The 25,865-nt window shown below is 38.3% G+C and overlaps 1 protein-coding gene across 1 annotated transcript in view; it reads right to left on the bottom strand.

Annotated features, from left to right (window-relative positions):
• Positions 1 to 422: 422 nt before the first annotated feature.
• Positions 423 to 25,865, bottom strand: part of MEIOB (meiosis specific with OB-fold) — a 41,174-nt gene continuing 15,731 nt past the window's right edge. Inside the window, exons 4-14 of the mRNA XM_045820827.1 lie at positions 25,304 to 25,435; positions 22,811 to 22,883; positions 20,830 to 21,025; positions 18,323 to 18,423; positions 16,918 to 16,970; positions 16,733 to 16,828; positions 12,645 to 12,746; positions 9,270 to 9,423; positions 6,580 to 6,763; positions 5,747 to 5,833; positions 423 to 794 (exon numbers count right to left, since the gene is read on the bottom strand). Coding sequence (XP_045676783.1) covers positions 684 to 794; positions 5,747 to 5,833; positions 6,580 to 6,763; positions 9,270 to 9,423; positions 12,645 to 12,746; positions 16,733 to 16,828; positions 16,918 to 16,970; positions 18,323 to 18,423; positions 20,830 to 21,025; positions 22,811 to 22,883; positions 25,304 to 25,435 — 1,289 coding nt within the window. The 3' untranslated portion in view covers positions 423 to 683. The remainder of the gene's footprint in view (positions 795 to 5,746; positions 5,834 to 6,579; positions 6,764 to 9,269; positions 9,424 to 12,644; positions 12,747 to 16,732; positions 16,829 to 16,917; positions 16,971 to 18,322; positions 18,424 to 20,829; positions 21,026 to 22,810; positions 22,884 to 25,303; positions 25,436 to 25,865) is intronic.

Raw genomic sequence — 25,865 nt, 5'->3', positions numbered from 1 at the left:
GTCCTTCTGTCCAAGCAGACTTCTCACTGTGCCAAGTTCCTGAGACTCAGCGTAGTTCATGTAACTTTTGAAGTTGGTCCCCTCCCAGTTGATTTAGACTCATAAATGTCAACCCTGAGTCAGCAAGTCTTCAAAAGCACTGGGTAGCTCCACCGTATTAGGCATCATTGGATGAGGCAAGGGATTCACAAGGCTCTAGGGCATTCAAAGCAGTTGCACAACATTGGCCACAGACCACTGCTGTTCCCACCTGGCGCTGAGAGAGCCTCTCGTTTGGGCCCTTTCAGCTACAGGAAAGCAGAATGAGCCATTGCCAGGCTCTAGTTAAGTTGTTTTTAGAGGTTCAGATCTTTCACAGACAAATGAGACAGAGGAAAGAGGCTTAACAAAAGAAACCAATCTGTGGAAAAGGTTAAATTTGTTTATTATTCACACAAACATTTTCCAACTTGGGAAGAGAGAGGGCAAAGCCAGTAGAAATGGCCTTCTAAAATTGAGCTCAGGTGAGATAGGTATTTAAGACTTACCCCTAAACCAACACCAAGAGAAAACATAACAATTTATAAAAACATTTTTACCATATTTGAACAAAATACAATTTTATCTATATTCAAACTCATTTTCCACTTTAAAGGTAGTTAAAGCTCATATTCTTTTCCAGAGTTTACACTGGTATCTCTGGTTTAAATATTTCCTTGTCCAGACAAGTTCCTACTTGCTTCAACGGGATCTGCAAGTTTACATGAGAGCACACTGGTTCTCAATCCACCCCTTGCTCTGTCTGATACAAAAAACTGTAGGGAGAAAAAGAGTGAGTTAGTTTTTAACATCACCATTTATAAAGTTGAAAGACAATGACCAGGACAGAGAATGCAACAGAGAGCTGCAAAGAGTTTTGCTTACAGATGTTAACATGTCAATTAAAGCTCTAAGACAAATAGAGTTCAAGTCTCAGGCAGAGTTCAAAAGAGAATTACAAATCTGGCTTTTGTAAAAATCCAAGTCATTTTTCTCTGGTAGGGAAGTTGGTATTTTAAACCCAACATGTAGAAAAAAAGGGTTTAACGTGTTTAAACTACCGGTTTGACAGAAGTTAACCTGTAGTAGTAACAATCTACTAGACTATAAGAATATTGAAATTTATTAATAATGATGTCTTAATTTTTTCAATTAACAAAGCATTTTCATCAACACTTTATTTAATATGGAGTGGAAGGATACATTAGCTAGTCATTTTAATTTCAAAGACTAATAGAAAAAATGTACTAATGTCAGGAAACACTCTGAAAGACTGAAACGGGCAGCCAAGATAGTGGGCAGTTTTCAGTGGAGTGCTCCTTCGCGGTCTGATGTTGGCTAGAGCACCTCCCTAGGTGCCTAAGTCTGCAATGGTCTGCACTGTTCATTGCATTGGCTGTACATTGTAAAAAAAAAAAAAAAAGGTAGTGATACAGATGCTGCTGCTCACAGAAATCCAAATTAATTCGGTCTGGGTGAAGATGAAAGTGGTTTTGTACTATAGAAGAGGTCAGTTTTACATCTATAAGCAAACTCATTTCAGCATTTCTGATTGTCTGCCTATGTATCTATTCTCCCAATTCTCCTTTGAACTCATTTTTACACCTTGATTCCTTCATTAATTAATGAATTAAATTAAATCTTTGACATGTGTTCATTTTACTTTTGTATGAGAGTCATGATTTTATCCTTCTTGGAAACACTTCTTAATACAAATAGTAGACTTATAAGGATATTATAAGTCTAATAATGGTATGTTTGAAACATTGATATACCTCACTTTGAAATCCCTCCAACAGAATCATTTTAAGTAGCCATTGTTTTTTTTAAAGACTGACCATCCTTTTTTTTTTAGATTTTTAATTATTTATTAATTTTTTTAGAGAGGGAAGGGAGGAAGAGAGAGAGAGAAACATCAATGTGCAGTTGTTTGGGGCCGTGGCTGCAACCCAGGCATGTGCCCTGACTGGGAATTGAACCTGTGATGCTTTGGTTCGCAGCCCGCGCTCAGTCCACTGGTAGCTATTGTTTTTAATTGAAATATGATAAATATATAGTATCCTATATATAGAATATTTTGTTTTTGTAATATTAGCAGAGTAATGCAAGTTATTTTTAAAATTAACTGTTCTTTTATAATTGATTTATAACTGAAATTGTGTTTGATTCTCATGATCTTTACTACATTTTATTATATAATCATTTATATCTGACTTAAATATCTTTATTTTTATTAAATATATTTTATTGATTATGCTATTAGTTATCCCATTCCCCCCCCTTTATTCCCCTCTGCCCTGCACACTCCCTCTCACCTGTATTCCCTCCCTTTAGTTCATGTTCATGGGTCCTACATATAAGTTCTTTGGCTTCTACATTTTCTATACTATTCTTGACCTCCCCCTGTCTAGTTTGTACCTACCATTTATGCCTCTTACTCCCTGTACCTTTTCTCCATTCTCCCCTCTCCCACTCTCCGCAGATAACCCTCCATGTGATCTCCATTTCTGTGGTTCTGTTCCTGTTCTACTTGTTTGCTGAGTTTGTTTTTAGGTTCAGTTGTTAATAACTGTGTGACACTGTTGTCATTTTATTGTTCATAGTTTTGGTCTTCTTTTTCTTAGATAAGTCCCTTTACCATTTTATATAATAAGGGTTTCGTGATGATGAACTCCTTTCACTACACCTTGTGTGGGAAGCACTTTATCTGCCCTTCCATTCTAACTGATAGCTTTGCTGGATATAGTAACCTTGGATGTAGGTCCTTGACTTTCATGACTTTGAATACTTCTTCCCAGTCCCTTCTTGCCTGCAAGATTTATTTTGAGAATCAGCTGACAGTCTTATGGAAACTCCTTTGTAGATAACTATCTCCTTTTCTCTTGCTGCTTTTAAGATTCTCTCCTTATCTTTAATCTTGGCTAATGTGATTATGATGTGCCTTGGTGTGTTCCTCCTTGGGTCCAACTTCTTTGGGGCTCTCTGAGCTTCCTGGAAGTCTATTTCCTTTGCCAGATTGGGGAAGTTCCCTTTCATTATGTTTTCAAATAAGTTTTCAATTTCTTGCTGTTCCTCTTCTCCTTATGGTACCCCTATGATTCAGATGCTGGAACATTTAAAAAAGTCCTGGAGGTTCCTAAGCCTCTCCTCATTTTTTTGAATTCTTGTTTCTCCAATCTGTTCTAGTTGAATATTTCTTCCTTCTGTTCCACACCATTGATTTGAGTCCCAGTTTCCTTCCCATTGCTATTGGCTCCCTAAGTTATTTCAGTTAGCATAGCCTTCATTTTTTCCTCTAATTTATGACCAAATTCAACCAATTCTGTGGGCATCCTGATTACCAGTGTTTTGAACTGTGTATCTGATAGGTTGGCTATCTGTTTGTCACTTAGTTGTATTTTTTTCTGGAGCTCTGATCTGTTCTTTCGTTTGGGCCTTTTTTTTTTTTTTTTTTGGTCTCAGCACACCTGTTACTTAGTAAGGGGTGGAGCCTTAGGTGTTTACTAGAGTGGGGCAACCCACCTCCCTGCATTGTGATGCTATCTGTGGGGGAGGGGTCCAAGAAGGAACAATGGTGCTTGCTCCACTCTCTGCCAGTTTTCAGTCACTTCCCCTGCTACCCACTATCAAATTGGGCCCTTCTCGTGCTGATTCCTGGGTGGGTGGTTTTGTGTACGTACAAAAACCCTGTGGGTCTCTCCAATGAACTCTCCTGTGAAGCTGGGAGTTTCTCCCACTGCCACCTCAACCCCCACAGGTGATTTCAGTCAGAAGTTTGAGGCTTTATTTCTCTGTGCTGGGACCCTGGGTTGCCCGGTCTGTCTCCCTCCCCAACTGTTCCTCCCAGTTCATCTGCTTGCAAATGTGGGACCGCCTGGTCCACCAGCCACCACCTCACCAGATCCTCCAGCTACTGCCTTGCTACAAGTCCTCTCCAACAGGCTGACTATCTCCATCCCTCCTATCAGTCTGGATAAATGTGTCCTCTTCAATTCCTTGGTTGTTGGACTTTTATACAGTTCGATTTTCTGTCAGTTCTGGTTGTTTTTTGTTTTTCAATTTGTTATCTTTCTTTTGGTTGTACGAGGAGGCACAGTGTGTCTGCCTACACCTCCATCTTGGCCGGAACTCCTGACTTAAATATCTTTTAACATAGTCTTGGGAAAGGTACAATGTCCTTTTACTTGAGAGAAATTTGTTGTTACATTTGAGTTAAGTTTGGAAAACTCTAAGTTGGCATGTACTTAAATTGATCAAACTCATTAGCAAGTTGTATCTCCTGTTTGGAGGAAAAATAAAATTGGTCAAGGATCTGAGTATATTATGATTTGAAAATAGACAGTAGTTATGTCTAATGGTGGAAGAGATGCAGCATATTATTGTAATTTCCCTCCTTCAGCCTAGTAATGAAGGATCCTCAAACCAAGGTCCTAGAAATATTGGTGAAGCCATTTGTGACTCCATGTCTGAAACCTGTTCAGATATACTTGAGGCCACAGGGAAGGAAGGCACTAGAAAATGGAAAAACCTACTTATGAGGCTGAGATGGAGTGACGCAGTATTCACAAAGACTCTTTCAGGGTATCCATGAGATCACAACTATAGGGTCTGGCACAAATAATGCCCCCTTTTCATTATAACATCTTTTATTAAAAATCATAAGCATATAATTCTGTAATATAACAATACCACACTCAAGCACACCATATGACATTTTAGGTGAAATGTTCAAACTAAAACTATAAATTATTACACCCATTAATATGTAATCTATCCTATGAACCACACTCAAGCAGGCATTACTTCTGCCAGACCCTGTATTTTCCTAATAATACTAAGACGCTATTTGCTTTTTTTATTCTCATTCTTTCATCAGAATGCACTGTAGTTTTCTTGAGACTACATAACACAGATGATATCACTACAGCTAAGAAAATGCATGATCAGAAATATGTTTTACATTTTTCTCAATGTTAAGTTCTAGTACAGTAAATATAACCAGATTTAACTCACTTATACAAGAGCTTCCAACTGTTAAAGAGTGTAAAGGAGGAAACATTTTAGACAATGAGAGGAGAGAAATAATATAGGCAGTGGCCCTATCTCACTTGTGACTTGAGGCTAGTGGCAACATTTCTGTCTCATTTTCCTCATTTGCAAAACAAGGGGAATTTGTCCCTCTCCCCTTTTTACACCTTTAACACTAAGATTCTATGATCCCCCAAAACTGTAATGCTACTAGTGCTGCAGGAGGATCACAGAATTTTAGAGGCTTAGAGAAGTTAATTAACCTCCCCAGGATCACATAGGCTGAGGAACGGTGGAATTGAGATTCTTACCTGAGCGTGTCTTACCCCAGCATCTAAGTATTTAACTACATGCAACTGTATCCTGCTCACTGAAGTGAGGAGAGCACTTCATGGGTTGCCACATGGGTTGTGGGGGTGGGGAGACCCAGCTTGACTCTAAAGCCAGGTGCCTAGTCTTGGAGTTAACACTACTGGATATTTTCTTTGTTGGCCTATTTCTTTGGTATCATTTGTGACTACTTTATCCTATATGAAAAAACCTGATTACTTCCATTGTTTCTATAGCAGCCAGATCCTTCTGCACATCTGGGAGTTGGGAATTATTAAAAATAACAAATTCCCTAATTTATTATGTCACACTGTAGGACTTTATTTTGTTTGAATATATAGAATAACATAGTACTATAAAATACACTAACTTTTAAATAAATTTTGCTTCTTTCCAAAAGAAATTGCCACTTCAATGCTGTTTTCTGTTCATCCGTCATTGCAAGAAACTCATTTACCTGGTTAAAAAAAAATCAAACAAAGATTTCCAAAGTATATATAGATAACTCATCTTGTCAAGAAGGTGAAATTTCAATTTGCTCACTAGAAGTACAATTTTATTTACAGTAATTACAGCTCAATTCTCTTGATGGAGGAGATAAGGCCAGAGACCTGCTCTAAACTGAATCTCTGAAGCTAATCAGGTGGCTTACCACAGAAAACTCCCCTTGACAAACTGGGAATCGCTTGGAACTGAGGTTTAATGGTAAACGTCAGAAGCTGGTTTTAACAATAAAAAAACAAACGCTTATCATCAAGTGCACAATCTACTCTCTAAGTATCTGCTGCTGTCCTGTAGTACAAAAGGAGAATACTCATGGCTGACTTTATACAGCTGGATAGGTGAAATATGGCCAAATCCTCCTTCTGGAAGAACCGCCTCATAGCTGATGGACATCTCCATTGTGTTGTTTTACCCACTGTAACTTGACTATATAAATGTTTAGTTTATTCTTCATTATGGTCCAGGACCTCTGTCATTATTCCTAATAGTTAATATTAGCTATGATTTCAGTATATAATATGTAAATTTTTGTTCATTCTTAAAGAAAGCAATGTATATTTAAATCAAGATTGGTCTTTCACAGACCTCTTTATTAATAAATTAATTTCTAACAAATGTTCACCAAAATCACCTATATTCTGGAGGAAGAGAATCCGATTTGGAAATATTTCTAAACATAGTTTCCTTTTTGCTATTTACCGTGCAGCCCAAAGTCTCCTCAGCAACACTTCCTGTGAGACTACAGGAATGGAGGGTCCCTGTGTGATCTGTAAGATCAATTAGCATATCAAAGCTGAGAATAACAGATTTAAACTCTGAAGAATCTTTATTGCAAGTTGTACAAACGCTGGATGCTTCATGTATATTGTAACCACAGCCTGAACTGAAAAGAAACAAAGGACAATGATAAAATGTAAAGGCCCTAAGTGACAAACCTACTTTTTAGCAGAATTATCACTTAAAAGTCTAAATCGAAGTAATTTCAGAGTGCTCAGCATCGAGCAGTATACAAGACAAATATACAAAATTACAAGAAATAATGAAACATGTGTTCCCAGTCAGTCTCATTTTCAGTATTTGCAATCCATCTGAAACTGGCATAAGCTCACTATCCTGCTTCCTACCTTCTACCACAGGGCTGGATCCTGCCCAGGCTCGTTTCCCTACTGGGGCCTTTCTTTCCTGCACCCCAGCCTTCACCCCTTCCTTTCTCTGAACAGTTGCATAACTTATATTTCAGCACTGACTATATCCTGTCACATGGTATTCCTAGTCATTGCAGGTATGTCCATACTAGCTCCCCGGCTCAGTGTTCTGAAGGCAGGAATTGTGTCTTGGCCTAGAAAGCCTAGGTTCCACCAATGCTCAGTTGATGGTACTGTACTAGGTCGTGTGCACACCTACGGAAAACCCTAGGTTGGGCAGGTTCACATCCTAAATGTTGTTAGTACTGCCAGTGACAGATTCACCTCTCTTTAAGTAATTAGATGCTATTCCATATTTTTAAGCAGGTCTTATTTTAGCCAATTTGAAGAGAACTAATTCAAATTCCTCAAAAAGAAGGGAGTGATCTAAGGATAGTGATTTCTTATTTAGCTACAGATCACTTTAAAAGTAAATTTTAGATGCTTTTCCTCACATATCAATATTAAAAATGTAGGAAAATGAAACAAAAATTATTTAAATTTGTGAAAAATATTTTTCAAAACAACAACAACAACAACCCTGCCTTACCAGCAGCCTCCACATTAGTTTTTTTCAACTTTAATACCAAATCATAAAGTGCTTTAAAAACCCATTGGTCAGCCCTGGCCAGGTGGCTAAGTTAGTTGGTTGAAGCATCTTCTTGTACACCAAAAAGTTTGCAGGTTCGATTCCCAGTCAGGACACATACCTAGGTTGTGAGTTCAATGCCTGATTGGGGCATATGCAGAAGGCAACCAATTAATGTTTCTCTCTCATGTGGATGTTTTTCTCTCTCTCCCTTCCTCTCTTTCTAAAAAAACCAATAAGCATTTCCTCAGGTGAGGATTAAAAAATTCCATAGGTCCCTATCTTGACTGTGGTAGTAGGTACATAAACCTACATAGGTGATAAAACTATATAGAACTTAATACACACATATGTACACAATGCACACAAATGAATGCATGTCAATCTGCAAAAATAAATGAATTGAATTAGTATCAATATGGCTATGATGTGATACTACAGTTTTTAAAAAGGTCCCCAATGGAGGAAACTGGACAAAGTGCCCATCGGCTCTTTCTGATTATTTCTTAAAATTCCATGTTAATCTAGAACTATCCCAATAAAAATTTCAAATACAAAAATCCATAGGGAAATTTTCACAATAAAATTTTAGATGTTGCTTTTGAATAAGATTATTAAATCTATCGGGGTCTATTTTTCTATGCAAGTAGATATTTTGAACTATGAGTGGTTGGAAATCATTTATAATGAAGTTGAAAATAATTTATTTTTTTTTAAGATTTTATTTATTTATTTTAGCCAGAGGGGAAGGTAGAGAGAAAGAGAGGGAGAGAAACGTCAATGTGTGGTTGACATTTGTGCGCTCCCTACTGGGGACCTGACCTAGCCTGCAACCCAGGCATGTGCCCTGACTGGAAATAGAACCGGCAACCCTTTGGTTCGCAGGCTGGCACTCAATCCACTGAGCCACACCAGCCAGGGCCTGAAAATTTTTTAAAGTGCTGTCACTTGCTATATAGAGTGTGGCAACCAAAATAATTTTCGAATACATTATAAAACAACAGTTTCTGATTCCAGTTAAAAGTTTCTGGCAATGACAGACTCATAGATAGAGAGCAGGCTGACAGCTTGCTCTCAAGCAAGCTGTGGGGATGAGGTGGGGTTGGGGTGAGGGGCTTGATGGGGGTGGAGGGATTAAGCAAAAACGAAAAATACTCATGGACATGGACAAGAGTGTGGTGACTGCCTGGGTGGCAGGGGGGAGGAGAGTATGGGGGGATAAGTGGTGATGGACAAAGACTTGACTTGGGGGGATGAAGACACAATATAGTGTACAGATGATGTGTTGTAGAGTTGTGCACCTGAAACCTGTATAATTTTGTTAACCAATAAATTTAATAAAAAGGAAAAAAAGTTTCAGGTAGTGTCATATCTTTATAGGACTGCAGAAACACAGTAAATTAAATTTTGCTTTAAAAGGCAACTATAATCTTTGAATCTAAATAGCTTGCCATGGAAACTTCAGTATAGGTTATCTACTTATATATTTCTCTCAAATATATAACCACTGTGATGTGCAAGAATAGCTTAAACTTTTTTAGAACTTAAAATTTATTGACAATAATTTTTTTATTTCTTACAAGAATGAATTTGCTAAAAGTAATTTGGCTGCTTACCATTTATTTTGAACTACTTTTGTAGTGTCATCATCAATGTTCAGTGTAGAAATGTAGGCATAAAGAATGCCATAGAAAGGGTCAGATTTTCCTTCATTCTTCAAAGCTTTTACCTTTAATTGTTTAACCGTATAGACATCAACTATTGTATTTACTGAAAATAAAAAGAAGTTATTATAGCTCTCTCTATATATATTCTAAGAAGTCCAAAGAATTATATGCAAATAGAAAAGCTACAAAATTCAAATAAGAACATGCAGAAGTTTCAGTTAAGTAGCAAACAATTATATCTGCTATATTAAAATTGATTATATAAATGGACATAAAAGCAAAAATAATAAAAAATAGGAAACAATGGGAAATTAGTCTTCATTAAAATGAAGAATTTATGATCATCAGACGATGCCATTAGAATAGTGAAAAGGCAAGCTACAGAGTGGGAGACCCTAGCAATCTATGAAGAGAGAAAGGATTCATATCCAGTATATCTAAAGAATTCTTAAAAATCAATGAGAGTGAGCCTTGGGCTTGTGGCACATGTTCCCTGAGATGAGTGATGTAGAAGCTGGTGGTGCCATTGTATTCTCAGACCTGAGGGCTGTGACTGCCTCCAAGATGGCGGCCTAGGTAAACATGGCTTATCTCCTCACACAACCATATCAAAATAACAACTAAACTATAGAACAACTATCACTCAGAACCAGCAGAAATCAAGTTGAATAGGGGTCCTGCAACCACAGAATTAAAGAACAAAACACGTCCATCCAGACTGGTAAGAGGGGCGGAGATGTAGAGGTGACAAATGGGCTGGTCCCACACCCTGTGTGGCAGATAAAAAGCAGGAGGGATATCTTGGGAGCAAGGGGTCCCAGCCCCACTTCAGGCCCCCCAGCTCAGGGTTGCAGTGCCAGGAAAATAGTCCCCATGGCTTCTGGCTGTAAAAACCAGTGGAGATAGATTCGGTGGAAGAAACTGCTGGATTCTCAGGCAGTTCCTCTTAAAGGGCCCACACACAGACTTACTCAGACTCACTCCCACTGAGCTCCAGCACCAGGGCAGCAGCTTGAAAGTCACCACTGGCATATGGTAGGGAACTGAAGTGTCTGGCTTCAGGGTGAGAGCAGGGGGGCAGCTTTCTCCAAGACAGAACTGCGGGCAGAGGCCATTGCTCCTCTTCTGAGCCCTCCCCCCACAGAGCCACAAAGTGCTGAGGACACCATATTGGAGACTCCACCAACCAGGTTCACACTGTTTGCCCCACCCTGATGATTCCCTGACAGTGCCCCACCCAATTTACAGGCCCACCCAAGCAGTTAACAGTGGTTTTCCATATGAATGACTTATCTTGGCACAAGCTTCTGATCTTCCTAAATCCTCTCAAACAAGCAGCAGCTGGCCTCACTAAGCCCTTGTACCTTGCTAAGTGGCCCCAGGCCAAGCACTAGCAACAGCTGGCCTTGGTTCATAGCCTGGCCTCTCCAGGGCACCTCCAGGCCTAGCACAAGAGGAAATCAGCTGCCAGTCACTTTATAGCTTATGCCAAATGGCCCCAGAAAGAACACAAGTGGGCACCAGAGCCCTGTAGAAGTAAGCCCTGCTCTGTGGAGTGGGCCCCTGCACAGCTGATCCTCCACGGACAGCAGAGGTTGGTGGTCAAGGCCAGTTGTTGCAACTGACTGGCCTGGGTAAATCCCTCCCATTGACCTGCCAACAGCAACCAGGGCTCAACTACAAGAGGAGGGTGTACTCTGCCCAAATCGGGGGTGCACCTCAAGTACCCAGCTTGGGTGATAGGGAAGGCTGTGCCACAGGACCCCACAGGACACCTACTACCTTAGGCACAGAGTCAAAGCAGCTCTACCTAATACATAGAAACAAACATAGGGAGGCTGCCAAAATGAGGAGACAAAGAAACATGGCCCAAATGAAAGAACAGATTAAAACAACAGAAAAAGAATAAACAAAATGAAGATAAGCAGTCTATCAGATACAGAGTTCAAAACACTAGTTATAAGGATGCTCAAGGAACTTAGTGAGGACCTCAACAGCATAGAAAGGATTCAGTCAGAAATGAAGGATACACTAATTAAAATAAAGAACAATTTACAGGGAATCAATAGCAAAGTAGATGAAGCTGAGAATTAAATCAATGTTTTAGAACATAAGGAAGCAAAAAAAAAAAAAAACCAACCACACAGAACAGCAAGAAAAAAAAGAATTAAAAGCAAACACACAAAAAAACAAGGATAGTATAAGGAGCCTCTAGAACAACTTCAAGTGTACCAACATTTGCATCATCGGGGTGCCAGAAGAAGAGAAGAGCAAGAAATTGAAAATCTATTTGAAAAAATAATGAAAGAAAACTTCCCTAATTAGGTGAAGGAAATAGACATGCAGGTCCAGGAAGCACTGAGTCCCAATCAAGATAGATGCAAAGAGGCACACTCCAAGATACATCATAATTCAATGACAAAGATTAAAGATAAAGAGAGAATCTTAAAAACAGGGAGAGAAAAGATAGTTACCTACAACAGAATTCCCATAAGACTGTCAGCTCGTTTCTCAAAAGTAACTTTGCAGGCTGGAAGGGATGGCAAGGAATAATCAAAGTGATGAAAAGCAAGGACCTACGATCTAGATTACTCTATCCAGCAAACCTATCATTTAGAATTGAAGGGCAGACAAAGAGTTTCCCAGACAAGCAAAAGCTAAAGGAGTTCATCATCACCAAGCCATTATTATATGAAATGTTGAAGAGATTTATTTAATAAAAAGAAGATAAAAAATATGAACAATAAAATGGCAACAAATGCATATCTATCAACAATTGAATCTAAAAAACAAACCACGCAAATAAGCAGAACAGAAACATATTCATAGGTACAGAGAATGGGTTGATGGCAGCCAGATGGGAGGGGGGATTGGGGGAACAGGTGCAAAGGTGAAGGTATTAAAAAGCACAAATAGGTAGTTACAGAATAGTCAAGGGCATGTAAAGTATAGTACAGGAAATGGAGAAGCCAAAGAACTTATATGCATGACCCGTGGACATGAATAAAGATGTGGGAACTGCCTGAGGGCATGGGGGATGCTGGGTGGAGGGGGGCCAAGGAGGAAAAAATTGGGACCATTGTAACAGCACAATCAATACAATATAATTGAAAAAAGAAAACAAAAAAATCAACAAGAAAAATACAGTCAATTTGATTTTTCAGCTCTCCTCAGATTGGCAAAAGGTTATAGAAACTATTTTGAAAAGCAGAAATATAGTAGTTACAGAGTAAGACTACAGTATCTTTCACTATGTAAAATAAAGCACCACAGTCCCCAATTTTGGCCTTTTAAAACTTCAAATAATATTTAAAGGTCACTTACAATTTATGGATTCTTTCAGGTAACTGTTAATTTCATCATCCAAAAGACTTGTTTCTTTATTTTCTCTTATAAAATTCAATAGGATGTTAGCTTCTGGTGTATCTTAAATTGAAAATATGTAATAATTAAAAATCAAACTGATTACTTTTTAAATAACTGTCAATGATCCAAAATTATTTTTAATGGTAAAAAAGTGAAGACATAAAAGAATGCAATCAAATAGAATATTAGGCAGACATTAACAATGTGAAGTAGCATTCTATTAACATGTACACAGCTATTGTTAGTATAGTGAGCAGCCTACAAAATATGCAGAACAATTTCCTTTTGATTAAAAAATGTACATATATATGCAAAATTATCTCAAAGAATATATATTAAAGAAATGATTCTCTGTCATAAGACAGTAGATTATAGGTGATCTTTTTTCCTTTTTATAATTTTGTTATTTTCTGAACTTCATGTTATTTCTTTTCTAATCAGAAAAAACAATTTTTTAAAAAAGATTATTTGAAAGGTTTGCTCCTCAACTTGGGGTGTGAGTATCCTTAGGAATACTCAGATAGGGTGCCAGAAGGCAAGAATGTGATTTTGAAAGAGAGCTCTCATGTGACTCTGACACCCCAACCTCTGCTCCAATACCTGATTGTCTTTCAGTCCTCCCTCATCCACCCCAACATTCTACCAATCATCCTGACAATGCCTGGAACTTAACCAACTAGGCAGTTAGGTGTTTCTTCTTCTTTGCTCCTATAACACCACAAATCTTACCACTGTTCTTTCTCAGAACTAGACTGAAATTCCTTGTAAGCAGTTTTCCCTTTTCATCTCTGTATTTCCAGTATCCAGTGCACACAGCGACTATCTTTCCACTCATCTGACCATCCATCCACTCATGTCCTGCCTTATTCCGGAAAGGATTTATCTTAGCATTTGGCAAATAAAAGACATTCAATATATACTTATAAATTAATGAGTGAATGAATGAATGAATGTTTTTAAAACACTAAGAATTACTGCACACTAGATGAAAGCAGATGCTGAAGTGGTGCCATAGAAATCAAACCAATGAGCTTCCTGGAAGGAAAGCTGATAGGAAGAGTGTGGTGCAGGCACTGCCATCAAGATCCCTACTGACAACAGGGCTATCGGGGTCTGTCAGGAGTTCTGCCTTCCTTACCTGATAAAGGCTCTGAGGGCAGAGAAAAAGGAAGCCTGGATATCCTGGCTAGGATAGAGGCTTAAGCCATTAGAAGTTTTATTTTCTACATGGCAGGTGTAGAACATTAGAAATAAGACTGATTTAAACAAGCACATTGAAATTCATGCACCCTTATAAGTACTCTCTTTTAAATTGTCTCCTTGAGAAAAAGGTATTTATTCTAATGTTGGCATTGCTCAAAACACTTTGGCATTTTAATGTTTTCAGAGCCAAATGTAAAACATCCATTAAATGTCTGTCTCATTAACTTAGTCTTGAATTTTTGATACAATTAGTCTTGTCAGGCTTGATAACCTTTTTCAAAAGATAAGTCCAACTGTCTTTTAGATATTTTCCCAGGCCAAATTTACCCTTAAAGGATGGAGATTTTCCATCACTGATGTTACTAAAGATAATAATAATAAATTAATTAATTAAATACTATATTAATAAATTACTAAAATAATAAACCATGGTATATATACCCCTCAAAAAAGGGGGGGGGATTAAAGAATAAGACTATGGTTGTATCACCACCAATTTACTACAAAGCAGCCACAGCAATCCTTTTAGAACTTAGATACTGTCACTGCTCTACTCCAAACCCTCACCTGGTCCCTCCTTTTCCTACAGTGTAAAAAGCCAGCAACATTTTTTTATTGGCCTGTAAGACCTCCTTACAGGAGGTCTTATATATATATATATATATATATGTATGTATGTATGTATGTATGTATGTATATATATGTATATATATATTTGATCTTTTTTTTTTCCCAGAGAGAGGGCAAGGAGATAGGGAGAAAAACATCAAGGTGTGGTTGCCTATCATGCACCCCTACTGGGGACCAGCCTGCAACCAGCCAGGCATGTGCCCTGACTGGGAATCAAACTGGCAACCCTTTGGTTTGGAGGCCTGCACTCAATCCACTGAGCCACACCAACCAGGGCACCCTGTAAGGCTTTCTTGATCACCACCATTTTTTCTGTGAACTTGAACTTCTCTGCCCCCACTTTATCAGCTCCAGCCACGCTGGTCACCTTGCTGTTCTGCCCATAGGCAGCCACATTCCAACCTCAGGGCCTTTGCACTGGCTGTTCCCTCTGCCTGGCCCTTTTTGCTGTGGTTAAACCTCTAACTGCCTCAACACATCTTTGCTCAAATTTCATCCCCTGGCCCCAAAGAAGCCTATCTGACTATCCTCTATAAACAATCACCATACCGTGGCATTCTGGACCCTCCTGACTCTGCTCCTCTTTTGCTTCTTAAATATTCTGTAATTCACGGGTGTGGTACGTTTATTGTTTATTATCTGCCTCTACCTGCTGGAATGTGAGCTCCATGAAAGTGGAGATATTTGTGTCTTATCATTGTACCCCAGAACAGTGCCCACCACACAGCATGTGCTCAGTAGATGAGAGTTCAGCAAAGAACAAGTCACTGAGTGTCGCATAATCTCCCATGACACTGCTTTCAAGGAGACAACACTCTGTGGTGGATGTGAAGATTCAGGGTACTTATATAGAAAAGTACCCTGAGTCTTGTTCTTTTATATCATATATCATAGTACTTCTGCTTTTAAAAACTCAAATAATGGTTTGGTCAAAGATATAATATTGCTTTGTAGTTCTCAATAACCCTTGATGCTTTGTTATTGACCAGTAGAGTGAGCTTATGTTTAAGATGACATGCTATATTTATATCTCTTGAAACTGTGAAGGATAATTCAATTTTGGGGAATTCTGCACTCTTCTTTAGTGTTGGGTTGACCTCTCTCTGCACCACAAAGCACTTTGAAGATGCTTACAAGTTCCAATCCCCTGTCTCTCCAGGCCCTGTTCCCCTGATTTCATGCTCAAATAAGCTACAGCTCCTTTCAACAACCATTCCAGTGGGCCTGCTGAACATTTAATTACAGTTATGAACTGATAATACTACACATATGTTCTTGGTGCTCTAGCACTAAGTTATTTAAATGTAGTAAAACAAAATTTATTTTAAATAGTCAATAGTTTAGGTTATCTAAGCTATAGCATTGACCTTTCAAAATTCATCACAAGGGGTGATGCTTTAAAAATGAGTCTGGCCCTGACTGGTGTGGCTCAGTTTGTTGGGCATCATCCTGCAGGGTGAAGGGTCACTGGGGGTTTGATTCCTCATCAGGGCATATGCCTGGGTTGTGGGTTCAGTCCCTAGTCAGGGCATGTATGAGAGGCAACTAACTGATCTATGTTTCTCTCTCACATTAATGTTTCTCTCCTTCTCCCTCCCTTCCCTTCTCTCTCAAAATTCAATTTTTAAAATATAAACTAAAAATCCCTGGCTAGCATAGCTCAGTGGATTGAGCGCGGGCTGGGAACCAAAGTGTCCCAGGTTCGATTCCCAGCCAGGGTACATTCCTGGGTTGCAGGCCATAACCCCCAGCAACCGCACATTGATGTTTCTCTCTCTCTCTCTCTCTCCCCCTCCCTTCCCCCTCTAAAAATGAATAAATAAAATCTTTAAAAAAAAATATATATATATATATACACACTAAAATAATATAAAAATGAGCCTGGTCTTTCATATTTCTTTAGTAAAGATATTAAAGACATAGCTTATGGTACATTTTTAAAAGTCATTCATTTTTATTTATTATTTTTAGAGAGAGGGGAAGGAGGGAGAGAGGGAGAGAATCATCGATGTGCAAGAGACACGAGAGAATCGAACCAGTGACCTTTCAGTTCGCAGGCCAGCACTCTGTCCACTGAGCCACACCAGCCAGGGCAACAATCATTCATTTTTAATTTAAATGAAATCCAAGCTTTGTTTTCATTTTTAAATATACAAATATTGGAATAGCTAACACAGTCATTTCCAAAAGGATAAAGTTCAGATAACCTTTACCTGGATTAGTTGTAATAATGGTTTTTGAGATCACAGTTGCTGTCATGCAGTTCCGAAATCTGTCAAAACTTATTCTTACATCTGAGGCAAATATTACTGTTTGGGGAAAAAGGCATTTTAAAGGCATTACTATATGGAGGGATAAAAACTGACAAATATTGAACACAATCATTGAAGTGTAATACCTGTTTCTCGTGGCATCCAGCTCTGTGCAAGTAAAATGGATTCATTATCCCAACTGCACATTTTTTAAAAGAAGTGATAAAAATGAAATACATTAGAAAAAAACTGGTAGTAAACATTATTTACCAGAAAGAAAAGAATATCTTAAGGGCTGGGGTTAACCATCCCCCATGTGATCAGTGCACAAGTTAAAAATATAGGCTTTTCCTGTATTTTGCAGGGCTGCACTACTTCACAGAGCATTTAGTATTTCTGTGAGCAAATGTTCCTCCAATACCATTAATCTCTGACAACTTCTGCCCCATCAGTTCTTTCTTTTCCCATCACTCAGGTCACTTGAAGCTGCTTGCAACTGAGTGACTACAAGTCGAAAGACTAAAGTCATTCTTTCAGACTATTAAACAAGAGCCCCCACAATGGATACACTGCCCGGGGAACTTTTAAGGCTCATTTCAAATGAAGTGCCTTCTTTGGTACCCAGGCAACTGGAGTCTAAACAATGCCATGTAGTACCCTGCAGTATTTCAGAATGTAGCCCCGCCCCACATCCGACACACCAAGAGCCCCACAGAGTCCAGCCTGTGATAACACTTGCTTTTCTATCATCTTTCCATGGCCTGGCTTCAGGGTACTACCCAAGGAGTCATGGAAAGTCTGGCATGTTATTATCAATGGGACCTAATAAATCACATTTTTAATAAAAGAAAATACAATAATACAGAAGTTACAATGAGTCCACCTAAGCCACAGGTGGCAAACACAAGGCCTGTGGCTGAATCCTGCCCTCCACCTTCTTTTATCCAGCCCTGCACCCTGTTCCTAAGCAGCGGCAGCGCCAAGCTCAGTGCCCCCAGTTTAAGAGTAGTTACATTTATACAGTCTTAAAATTATGTTCGCCCCTTTGAAGGCAACTGTGAGGCTGATGTGGCCCCTGGTGAAAATGAGTTTGACACCCCTGACCTAAGCAATCCCATGTCATCTAAAGATCTCATTTTAAGGCAATCTTTTTAAAAAAGATTTTATTTATTTATTTTTAGACAGAGAGGAAGGGAGGAAGAGAGGGACAGAAATATCAATGTGTGGTTGCCTGTCACACACCCTCTATTGGGGACCTGGCCTGCAACCCAGGCATGTGCCTTAACTAGGTATTGAACTGGCAACACTTTAGTTCCCAGGCCAGCACTCAATTCACTGAGCCACACTAGCCAAGGCTCATTTTAAGGCAATCTTTTAGCACAGACTGTAACAATTCAAAATATAAGAGAGTGAGTTTTATTTTTAAAATTTTCCTCCAATCATTACTCCTCTCCTGATATTAAATCCATCATCTTTCTGATAAAATAAAAATGTTCTGTCTTGGTGATAATAACAGGGATTTCACAGTTTGGGACAGATATGGGAGGTTACCATATCATTGCAAAAGAAGACTCCATCTCATCATAGAGTTTAACTTCACACCTCTGGCCTTTTCTTCGGTCTGAAGTTGTAAAGTATTTTGGCTCTCCAACCTTAGAAATGGAAGGAAATTGTTATTCTTCACCTATAGTTGTAGATGTATCTACACATTTGTTGATAGAAATACTCAGATATTTACTCTTTAAATACCAGATGAGAAATATCAAAATAGCAAGAATCACTAATATACATTTGATGATTCAAAAGCATCTTCTGTCTTAAACTAGGTATATTTAGCTGATGTTATTTACACAGTTTGATTAAAGAGAAGTACAAAAATACATATTTTAAGACTGTGGGGTTTTTTCAACATATCAGAACAATGTTCCATGACAAGCCCACGCATGGTATCTATGTGGACTCATTGAGGTTGAAAGTATATTTTCAACAACTGTATATCCCTATGGCTTAGTACAGAGCCTGGCACTGAGTTCACGGGACTGAGTGAACTCAGTCTCTCTGACCCTCAATGTCCTCATCTTTCTAGTGCAAGTATGAATACCAGTACCTCTTTGGTCCCTTCATAAGAATAAGGTGAGGACCAAATGAGGGATGTATGGGAAAAGGCTTTGACATGGCCTGATTCAATCCACACTGTGGGGTAAAAGGACCATAGCGATGAAGGTAAATTCAGGGGCCCTTCTGTGCCCCCAGGGGTTCTCACATGGAATAGCAGGCACCTCTGACAGCTACACAGCAAGAGCCCAAGCACAATCAGCTAGCTGCCCTCTATGTCACTGTCACCACTGTCTCTATTGGCAGGGTTGAGCTCCATGGGAAGGTGCTGAAGAAAGACTCATAGCTACCAGCAGAAGAGTAGGATCTAGAAAGAGAGTTGGAGGAAAGGACAGCCAGAGTAGCAGAGAGGCCTGCCATATCACAGTACATAAGACAACTATACAAAAAGGAGTTTAAAGTATAGAGACCTAAGCAGAGGTAAGAAGGAAGAGAGAGCAGGTTAACTAAAGATAGGAAGAAAGGAAATGTAAGAGGGATGGAAGCAAAATGGGAGAAGGGAGGCAGTGAAAAAAGAAGTAATGTAATCCCTTGGAAGAAGGTGCTAGACTTGTGGGGTGGAGGTGGCAGGGGTGGGGGAGGTATGGAAAGAGCTGGTGCAGGTTTTTGCTTACATTCATACTGAGTGTTAGAAAATTTTTACTACACTGTAATATGACATCATTTAGGATTGCAGGAAAATTAAGAGATCATATCCTGCCTTTAAGTAAGAAAAACTAAATTGCCGAGAAAATGATTTCTCCTATTTTTCATGACTGTCATGTAGGGTGTTTGTGCCTCCTCCTCAATTATACTGAGTCCCCACTGTATGGCTGGCACTGTGCTGGGCTGGAACCAGATTGATGAACAAGCAGACATGCATCTGCCACCAATGGCCTGTGATCGGGTATAGCTGACACTCTTACTGGTCGGTCATTTAATACAGAAAAGCAATTAGCGATTACTTACAACATTAACTACAAGTACCTAAGTCAATTTCCATTTTTTTTTGTCTTTTGACTCCATCATTTCATACATTGAGGAACTGGTCTTGCTCCTTTAATTTTCTTTGTGTACTTTATTTTGTGAAATTTTAATCCTGAGGTCCACCTCTTAGTCCCTGCCAAGTGGCTCTAGTCTGTCCAATGGAGTTCAAAACTTGGGGAAATAATTAAGTAAGAGGGAGATGCTGATGCAACAACTGGTAAAACACCCCCAGAGCTCCATGGAGTGTTGTACTTCCCTGTTTTTCACCACATGATGCTGTGCAATAGGTTGTCAGGCCCCTTCTAAAGTACAGTGGGTATTCTCACTGCCCCCCTCCCCGCCATCTCAGGACCGCTCTGAGAACAGACACAAAATTGACTCCTTGACTTATACAACTTACACCCATTTAAGTAACTTCATGGAAATCTTCACGTCAATGAATTTACCCTTCCCATTTATATCTTTGTGTTTTTTTCCCCTAAAGATTTTATTTACTTATTTTTAGAGAGAGGAGAAGGGAGGGAGAATGAGAGGGAAAGAAACATCAATGTGTGGTTATCTCCCACACAGCCCCCACTGGGGACCTGGCCTACAACCCAGGCATGGGCCCTGGCAGGGAATGGAACATGAAACCCTTTGGTTTGCAGGCTGGCACTCAATCCACTGAGCCACACCAGCCAGGGCTTCATTTGCATCTTAGTTTAACCAAAGTATGAAAGGCTCTCATATAGTTAGTGGATCACTTTTGAATGTGTGTTGCTTTTAACATTCGAATACAATTTTATTTTGCTGCTCATTTACAGATAAAGTGCTACTTTCCCATTAATGAGAAGTGATATCATTTTCTTAATTCAACTGACTATGGATCAAGATACAGAGGGATATTTACTTCAGCTAGTTACTACTTTCCAAACACAAACTAAGTGATAGAACTCCACCACCAAACTGAACTTTGCTTCGTTGAAGTTTTGACTTACCGACCTCACGGCTGCAAGCACATTAATAATTCTCCCATCAAGACTGTGTCCATTTGCAACAATATCACTCAATGAATAATAATCCCGAGACTCTTTAACAGGTAAGTGTATCAAAGAAAGTAACTTGGTGTCCACTTCACAACTGGAACAAACTTTTACTGTTGAGTGATCTTCACTGAGCAATAGTTTACAGTCACTAAATTGCAAATACACACACAAAAAGTTAATATCAAATGACTTTTTAATAAAAAAAATACAGGTTCATAGTTAAATTATTTTTATTATAATTTAGATGATATTAAGAAAAATTTTTAAATTTACTCTTAGAAACATTGAAAAATATAGTAAAATGTTTTTTTTGTCTACAATACATTTTCATTAAGAAAATGTTTTGAGGACCAATTTGTGCCTGACTGCTAAGCATACTAGTTGTCTAACCTTACTCAAGACTCTGAGCTTCAGTTCCCTTCTCTATGAAATAAAGGAATAAAAGCACTCTAGACCACGTTTGTTATCTCTATAAAGATATAGCTTGATATAGGGATCTCTATAACACTGACCACCCTGCAAACAGACTTGAAATCAAGGATTGTACTTCACTTACTCCTGCGATGCTGCGTATGGAATAGATGCACAATATTAACTATTGAACTTGAATTGAGGCACTCTTCCCCCTCCAGCCAATCAACTCCCAAGTCCCCCTCATGGGGTTTCTTTCAAGTCCTCTAATGCAGGCCCTCCTCCCGCTCCTCCTCCACTACTGCTTTAGGCATTTACATCATTTCTCACCCAAAATATTGCCCTGTCTCCTCCTACAGTATCCACCTAAGGTAGCCAAAGTGATCTTCCTAACCCACCAATATGAGTATATTATTTCCCAACTCGAAGACCTTAGAGGCTAGCCATCACCAAAGAATGAAGTTGGTACAATGGGCAAAATTGTCTCTGGAATGTTTCTGCTTCTCTCTCAAGCTTTTTCTCCTGCTGCTTCCCTGCCCTGGCCCTACATCAGCCATATCAGCTAAGACTAGCTATGAAATTGACATTTTTAGACAAAAAGAAATAGTAAAAAATCATCAGTTTAATGTGGTTCAACCTACTATTTACTGTTCTGGAAAAGGCCAGGAGATTTCATGTTTGTCCCCCTTTCAAGAATATCCTTCCCTCTACTCATTCGTCCATTCATTCATTCATTCCATAAATGTATACTGAGAGCCTATTCTACTGCATGACTAAGTTCTAGGAATGGAGGACACAGTGTTGAAGAAGACAGATAAGACCTTGCATCTCATGGAGCTCACATGTGAGGAGACAAGACAATTCATCAAATAATAGTAATTGGGGTTGTGATGATAAGAAACAGCACAGGGCGAAGTTGTAGTAATTAACCATAAGGTTGACTACCAACTCAATAGATGGGAAAGGTTTAAGGAGGTGATATTCAAGCTGACACTTCAAGGAGAAGGAGCAAATGAGTCAGGCTGAGACTGGGCTCCAGCTGAACCTGCCTCTTCGCTCAGCTCCGCCCCGCTACCCGCACCATGTATCCTTACAGGCTGCTCCTGAGAGCTCCCTTCAACAATCATTTAAACAAAAATCCTCCTCCAGGCTCTGCTTCCAGAGAACCTGAACTAAGGTAGTAAGGCATGTAAGTAGAGTTACACCTTGATATGAAAATATACATATGTGAATTTCAAGATTTATCTTTTCTTCTCATTGTTCAGTTTTGATGTGACTAGAATCAAATTTTTATAAATCTAAGAATGAGAATCAAAGTACTAAAAACAAAGCCATTTTTTTCATATAATCATATATCAAAATAAATTATCTCATAATAAAAAAAGTGAGGAAGAATTAAAATCCTAATTTTCAAATTGAAGTATATACCTTTAGTAAGCTCTCTGCTAATTTGACACACAAAAGCTTATTAGTAATGATCATTTTAGCACAAAGCTTGTTGATCTCTGTGCTAGATATTTACCTAGGAGTTGTAGGACTGAATTTTTCTTCTCTTTCTAATTCCTTTCTTTGGATCAGGGGATTTTCAATTATCACTAAAACAAAGGGAAAAGTGTGATGCTATTATAAAAAAGTAATAGAATAAATAAATGTTATTGCTAATTCTGAGTTGGCGTCATATATCCCTCCCACTCATTTTCTTGTGTCACTATGAGAAACCGAATCCTGGAGTATGACCATCAATTTGATCCCTGATGACATTTTTATTTTTGCTTTGTGTTTAAATCCCAACATATGACCCACCTTAACATTATTTTATTGATTAGTTACACTGAATATTTCATTTGAGTACAAGATGCCTATCTATATTTGATTTGATTACAACATGCCCTTTTATAAACAATTGATCTTCACCCAATTCACGATTCCCCTCAGAAAATAATAGTGGTGGGGTAGAAAGAGCAATGCAAAATCTGGGTCCTGACTGGAGTTCCACAACTTAATAAGCTTATGAATTAACATTTCAGGGCTTCCATTTCCTTATGGCCTATGTTAGACCTTTTTATGGTCTATTTTGCTAATTATTCACACAATCATTCCCTTTTTACAAAAGAAAAATTGAAGCTCACAGAGGTTAAACAACTTTCTTGGAATTTTATATCTAGAAAGTTGTAGAGCTAGAATTAGAATTGTTCTGATTTAAAATTCTGTAATCTTTTCACTCTATCACACGAAAGTCCTATTTAGATTTATAATCATCAACTTTATGCTTTTAAAATCCCTTATCCTATTCATCCTCACAGCTACCATCAACATATACCATATTTTAATACCAAAATATATCTTTAGCTCTATATAACTAATGGTCTGGCATTTATCCAAGGAATGTTTCTAACTGTACTGGGTCCTGTGAAGTCTGCAAGGTTTTCTGCCTTCAAATCCATATGTTCAATTACTTTATTATTCAGTTGGAGAGATACTAATATAACTATGAAAATTAATAAAACAAGGCAATATATGATTAGGTGCTAAATAACTGGTATGGGTAATAGCTTGCTTCATACTGCAGTATTGGAGAGTAGTAGTTTAATTACCTGTATTACTCTTTACCGTCTTTTTTTCTACCATGATAGAAAGCTGGTATATGTGCTTCCTTGTTCCTGGCATGAAGCTAGATATGTCATCTATCAAATGACTAAGTTCTATACTTTTTAAAAATAATTTTCCTTAGATTCTTATTTATTTAGTTTTAGAGAGAGGGGAAAGGAGGGAGAAAGAGAGGGAGAGAAACATTGATGCCCCATTGGGGACCTGGCTTGCAACCCAGGCATGTGCCCTGACTGGAAATCAAATCTGTGACCTTTTGGTTCACAGGCTGGCACTCAATTCACTGAGCCACACCAGCCAGGGCTATGTTCTATACTTTATACCAGACACACTATATCACTTAACATTCACTAGAATCTATAGTGAATTGATTTGTAGGGTATTAATTTGTAGTTGAGGCTAAAGAATTAAGAAATTTTCTCGAAGCCACCTTGTGAAATAAATGTTGGAACCAGGATCTATCTGCTTTCAAAATCCTTGTTCTTTTTGTTATACTACACAGTACTTCAGAGGGATATTGGGGTGGGGAGAGAATGCAAAAAATTTGGTATTTTAGACTGAAAGTAGAGTTCCTTAAAATCCATTAAAATTAGCCCTGGCTGGTGTAGCTCAGTGGATTGAGCGCGGGCTGGGAACCAAAGTGTCCCAGGTTCGATTCCCAGCCAGAGTACATTCCTGGGTTGCAGGCCATAAACCCCAGCAACCGCACATTGATGTTTCTCTCTCTTTCTCTCTCTCTCTATCGCCCTCCCTTCCCTCTCTAAAAATAAATAAATAAAATATTTTAAAAAAAAATCCATTAAAATTCAAATATCAGCTTTTATCAAAATCTATTTAGCAGCCCTATTATTTAAATGATTATAGCAATAATAGAGATTGATATAAACTGAAATATGAAATAAACCAAAGATATAAAGCTACCTAGTAAAAATATGTGGCTATCATTTCGTATGTTTCAAGTACTAATGCTGAATGCCTTGTATTATGCTATTAAATTTTTACTTTTTCTGATAAGGTTCTTGAGACTTGTGCCTTACAGTAAGTCCCCTTATCCATGTTTTCACTTCCACAGTTTCAGTCCAAAAATATTAAATGAAAAGTTCCAGAAATAAATTTTTGTAATTGTTCTACTTCATTAGTTATTGTTGATCTCTTACTATGCCTAATTTATAAATTAAATTTTACAGAAAAAACACTGTGTGTGTGTGTGTGTGTGTGTGTGTGTGTAAAATATGGTTTGGTAGTATCTGCAGTTTCAGGCATCTATCCATTGTGGGTCTTGGAACTTCTCCCCTCTGTATAAGGGGGACTCCTCTATTGCATTTTGTCTGCTTCAATGTAGTTATCACAAATGTACCAAAGGAATAATACTATAATAACAACAGTTTAATAATCAATACCAACTTACCACACTCGCCAACCCGAAAGCTGTTAGAAAGTGATCTGATGTAATCTTCGGTGCCCCATGATGTTGCATTTACAAAATGGGTTGGTGAGTCACGAATGGTGAAACTGAAAGTGTACCTTTCTGATCCAATATCTAAGGGAAAACCAATGCTTTTATTTTGCAAATGAAGTGTTTCATTATAGTTCTGAACAAGTATTAGTATAATAAAAATATTCAAAAACATCATATAAAATATTATTTCAGATAAAGGGTCTGTAATAATTTATATTTGCTTTTATGGGTTTCAAAGCTGACAAAGTAGATAATCACCTCATTATTACCCGCTCTGTCCCCTTTCCCCAGTTACCTGTATATTTGGAAGACAATGGCATATAGGCTAGAACCATCCAGACATTAGCATAGAGTCTCCATTTCTTTCTTACTGTTACTTAACCTAAATCTAGTTCAGATCTAAATTATTTGGAAACAAATAAGCATGTGCTACTAAATAACACCACTAGAGGACAGCAAGTACATTTTTTCCCAATAAAATATCTTTATGGTTTTTGCTAATTAAAAAAGT

The sequence above is a fragment of the Phyllostomus hastatus genome, unplaced genomic scaffold, assembly GCF_019186645.2.
Source record: "Phyllostomus hastatus isolate PE091 unplaced genomic scaffold, TTU_PhHast_1.1 phas_scaffold_442, whole genome shotgun sequence".
Taxonomy (NCBI): domain Eukaryota; kingdom Metazoa; phylum Chordata; class Mammalia; order Chiroptera; family Phyllostomidae; genus Phyllostomus; species Phyllostomus hastatus.
This window is presented reverse-complemented; position numbering and strand designations above follow the sequence as displayed.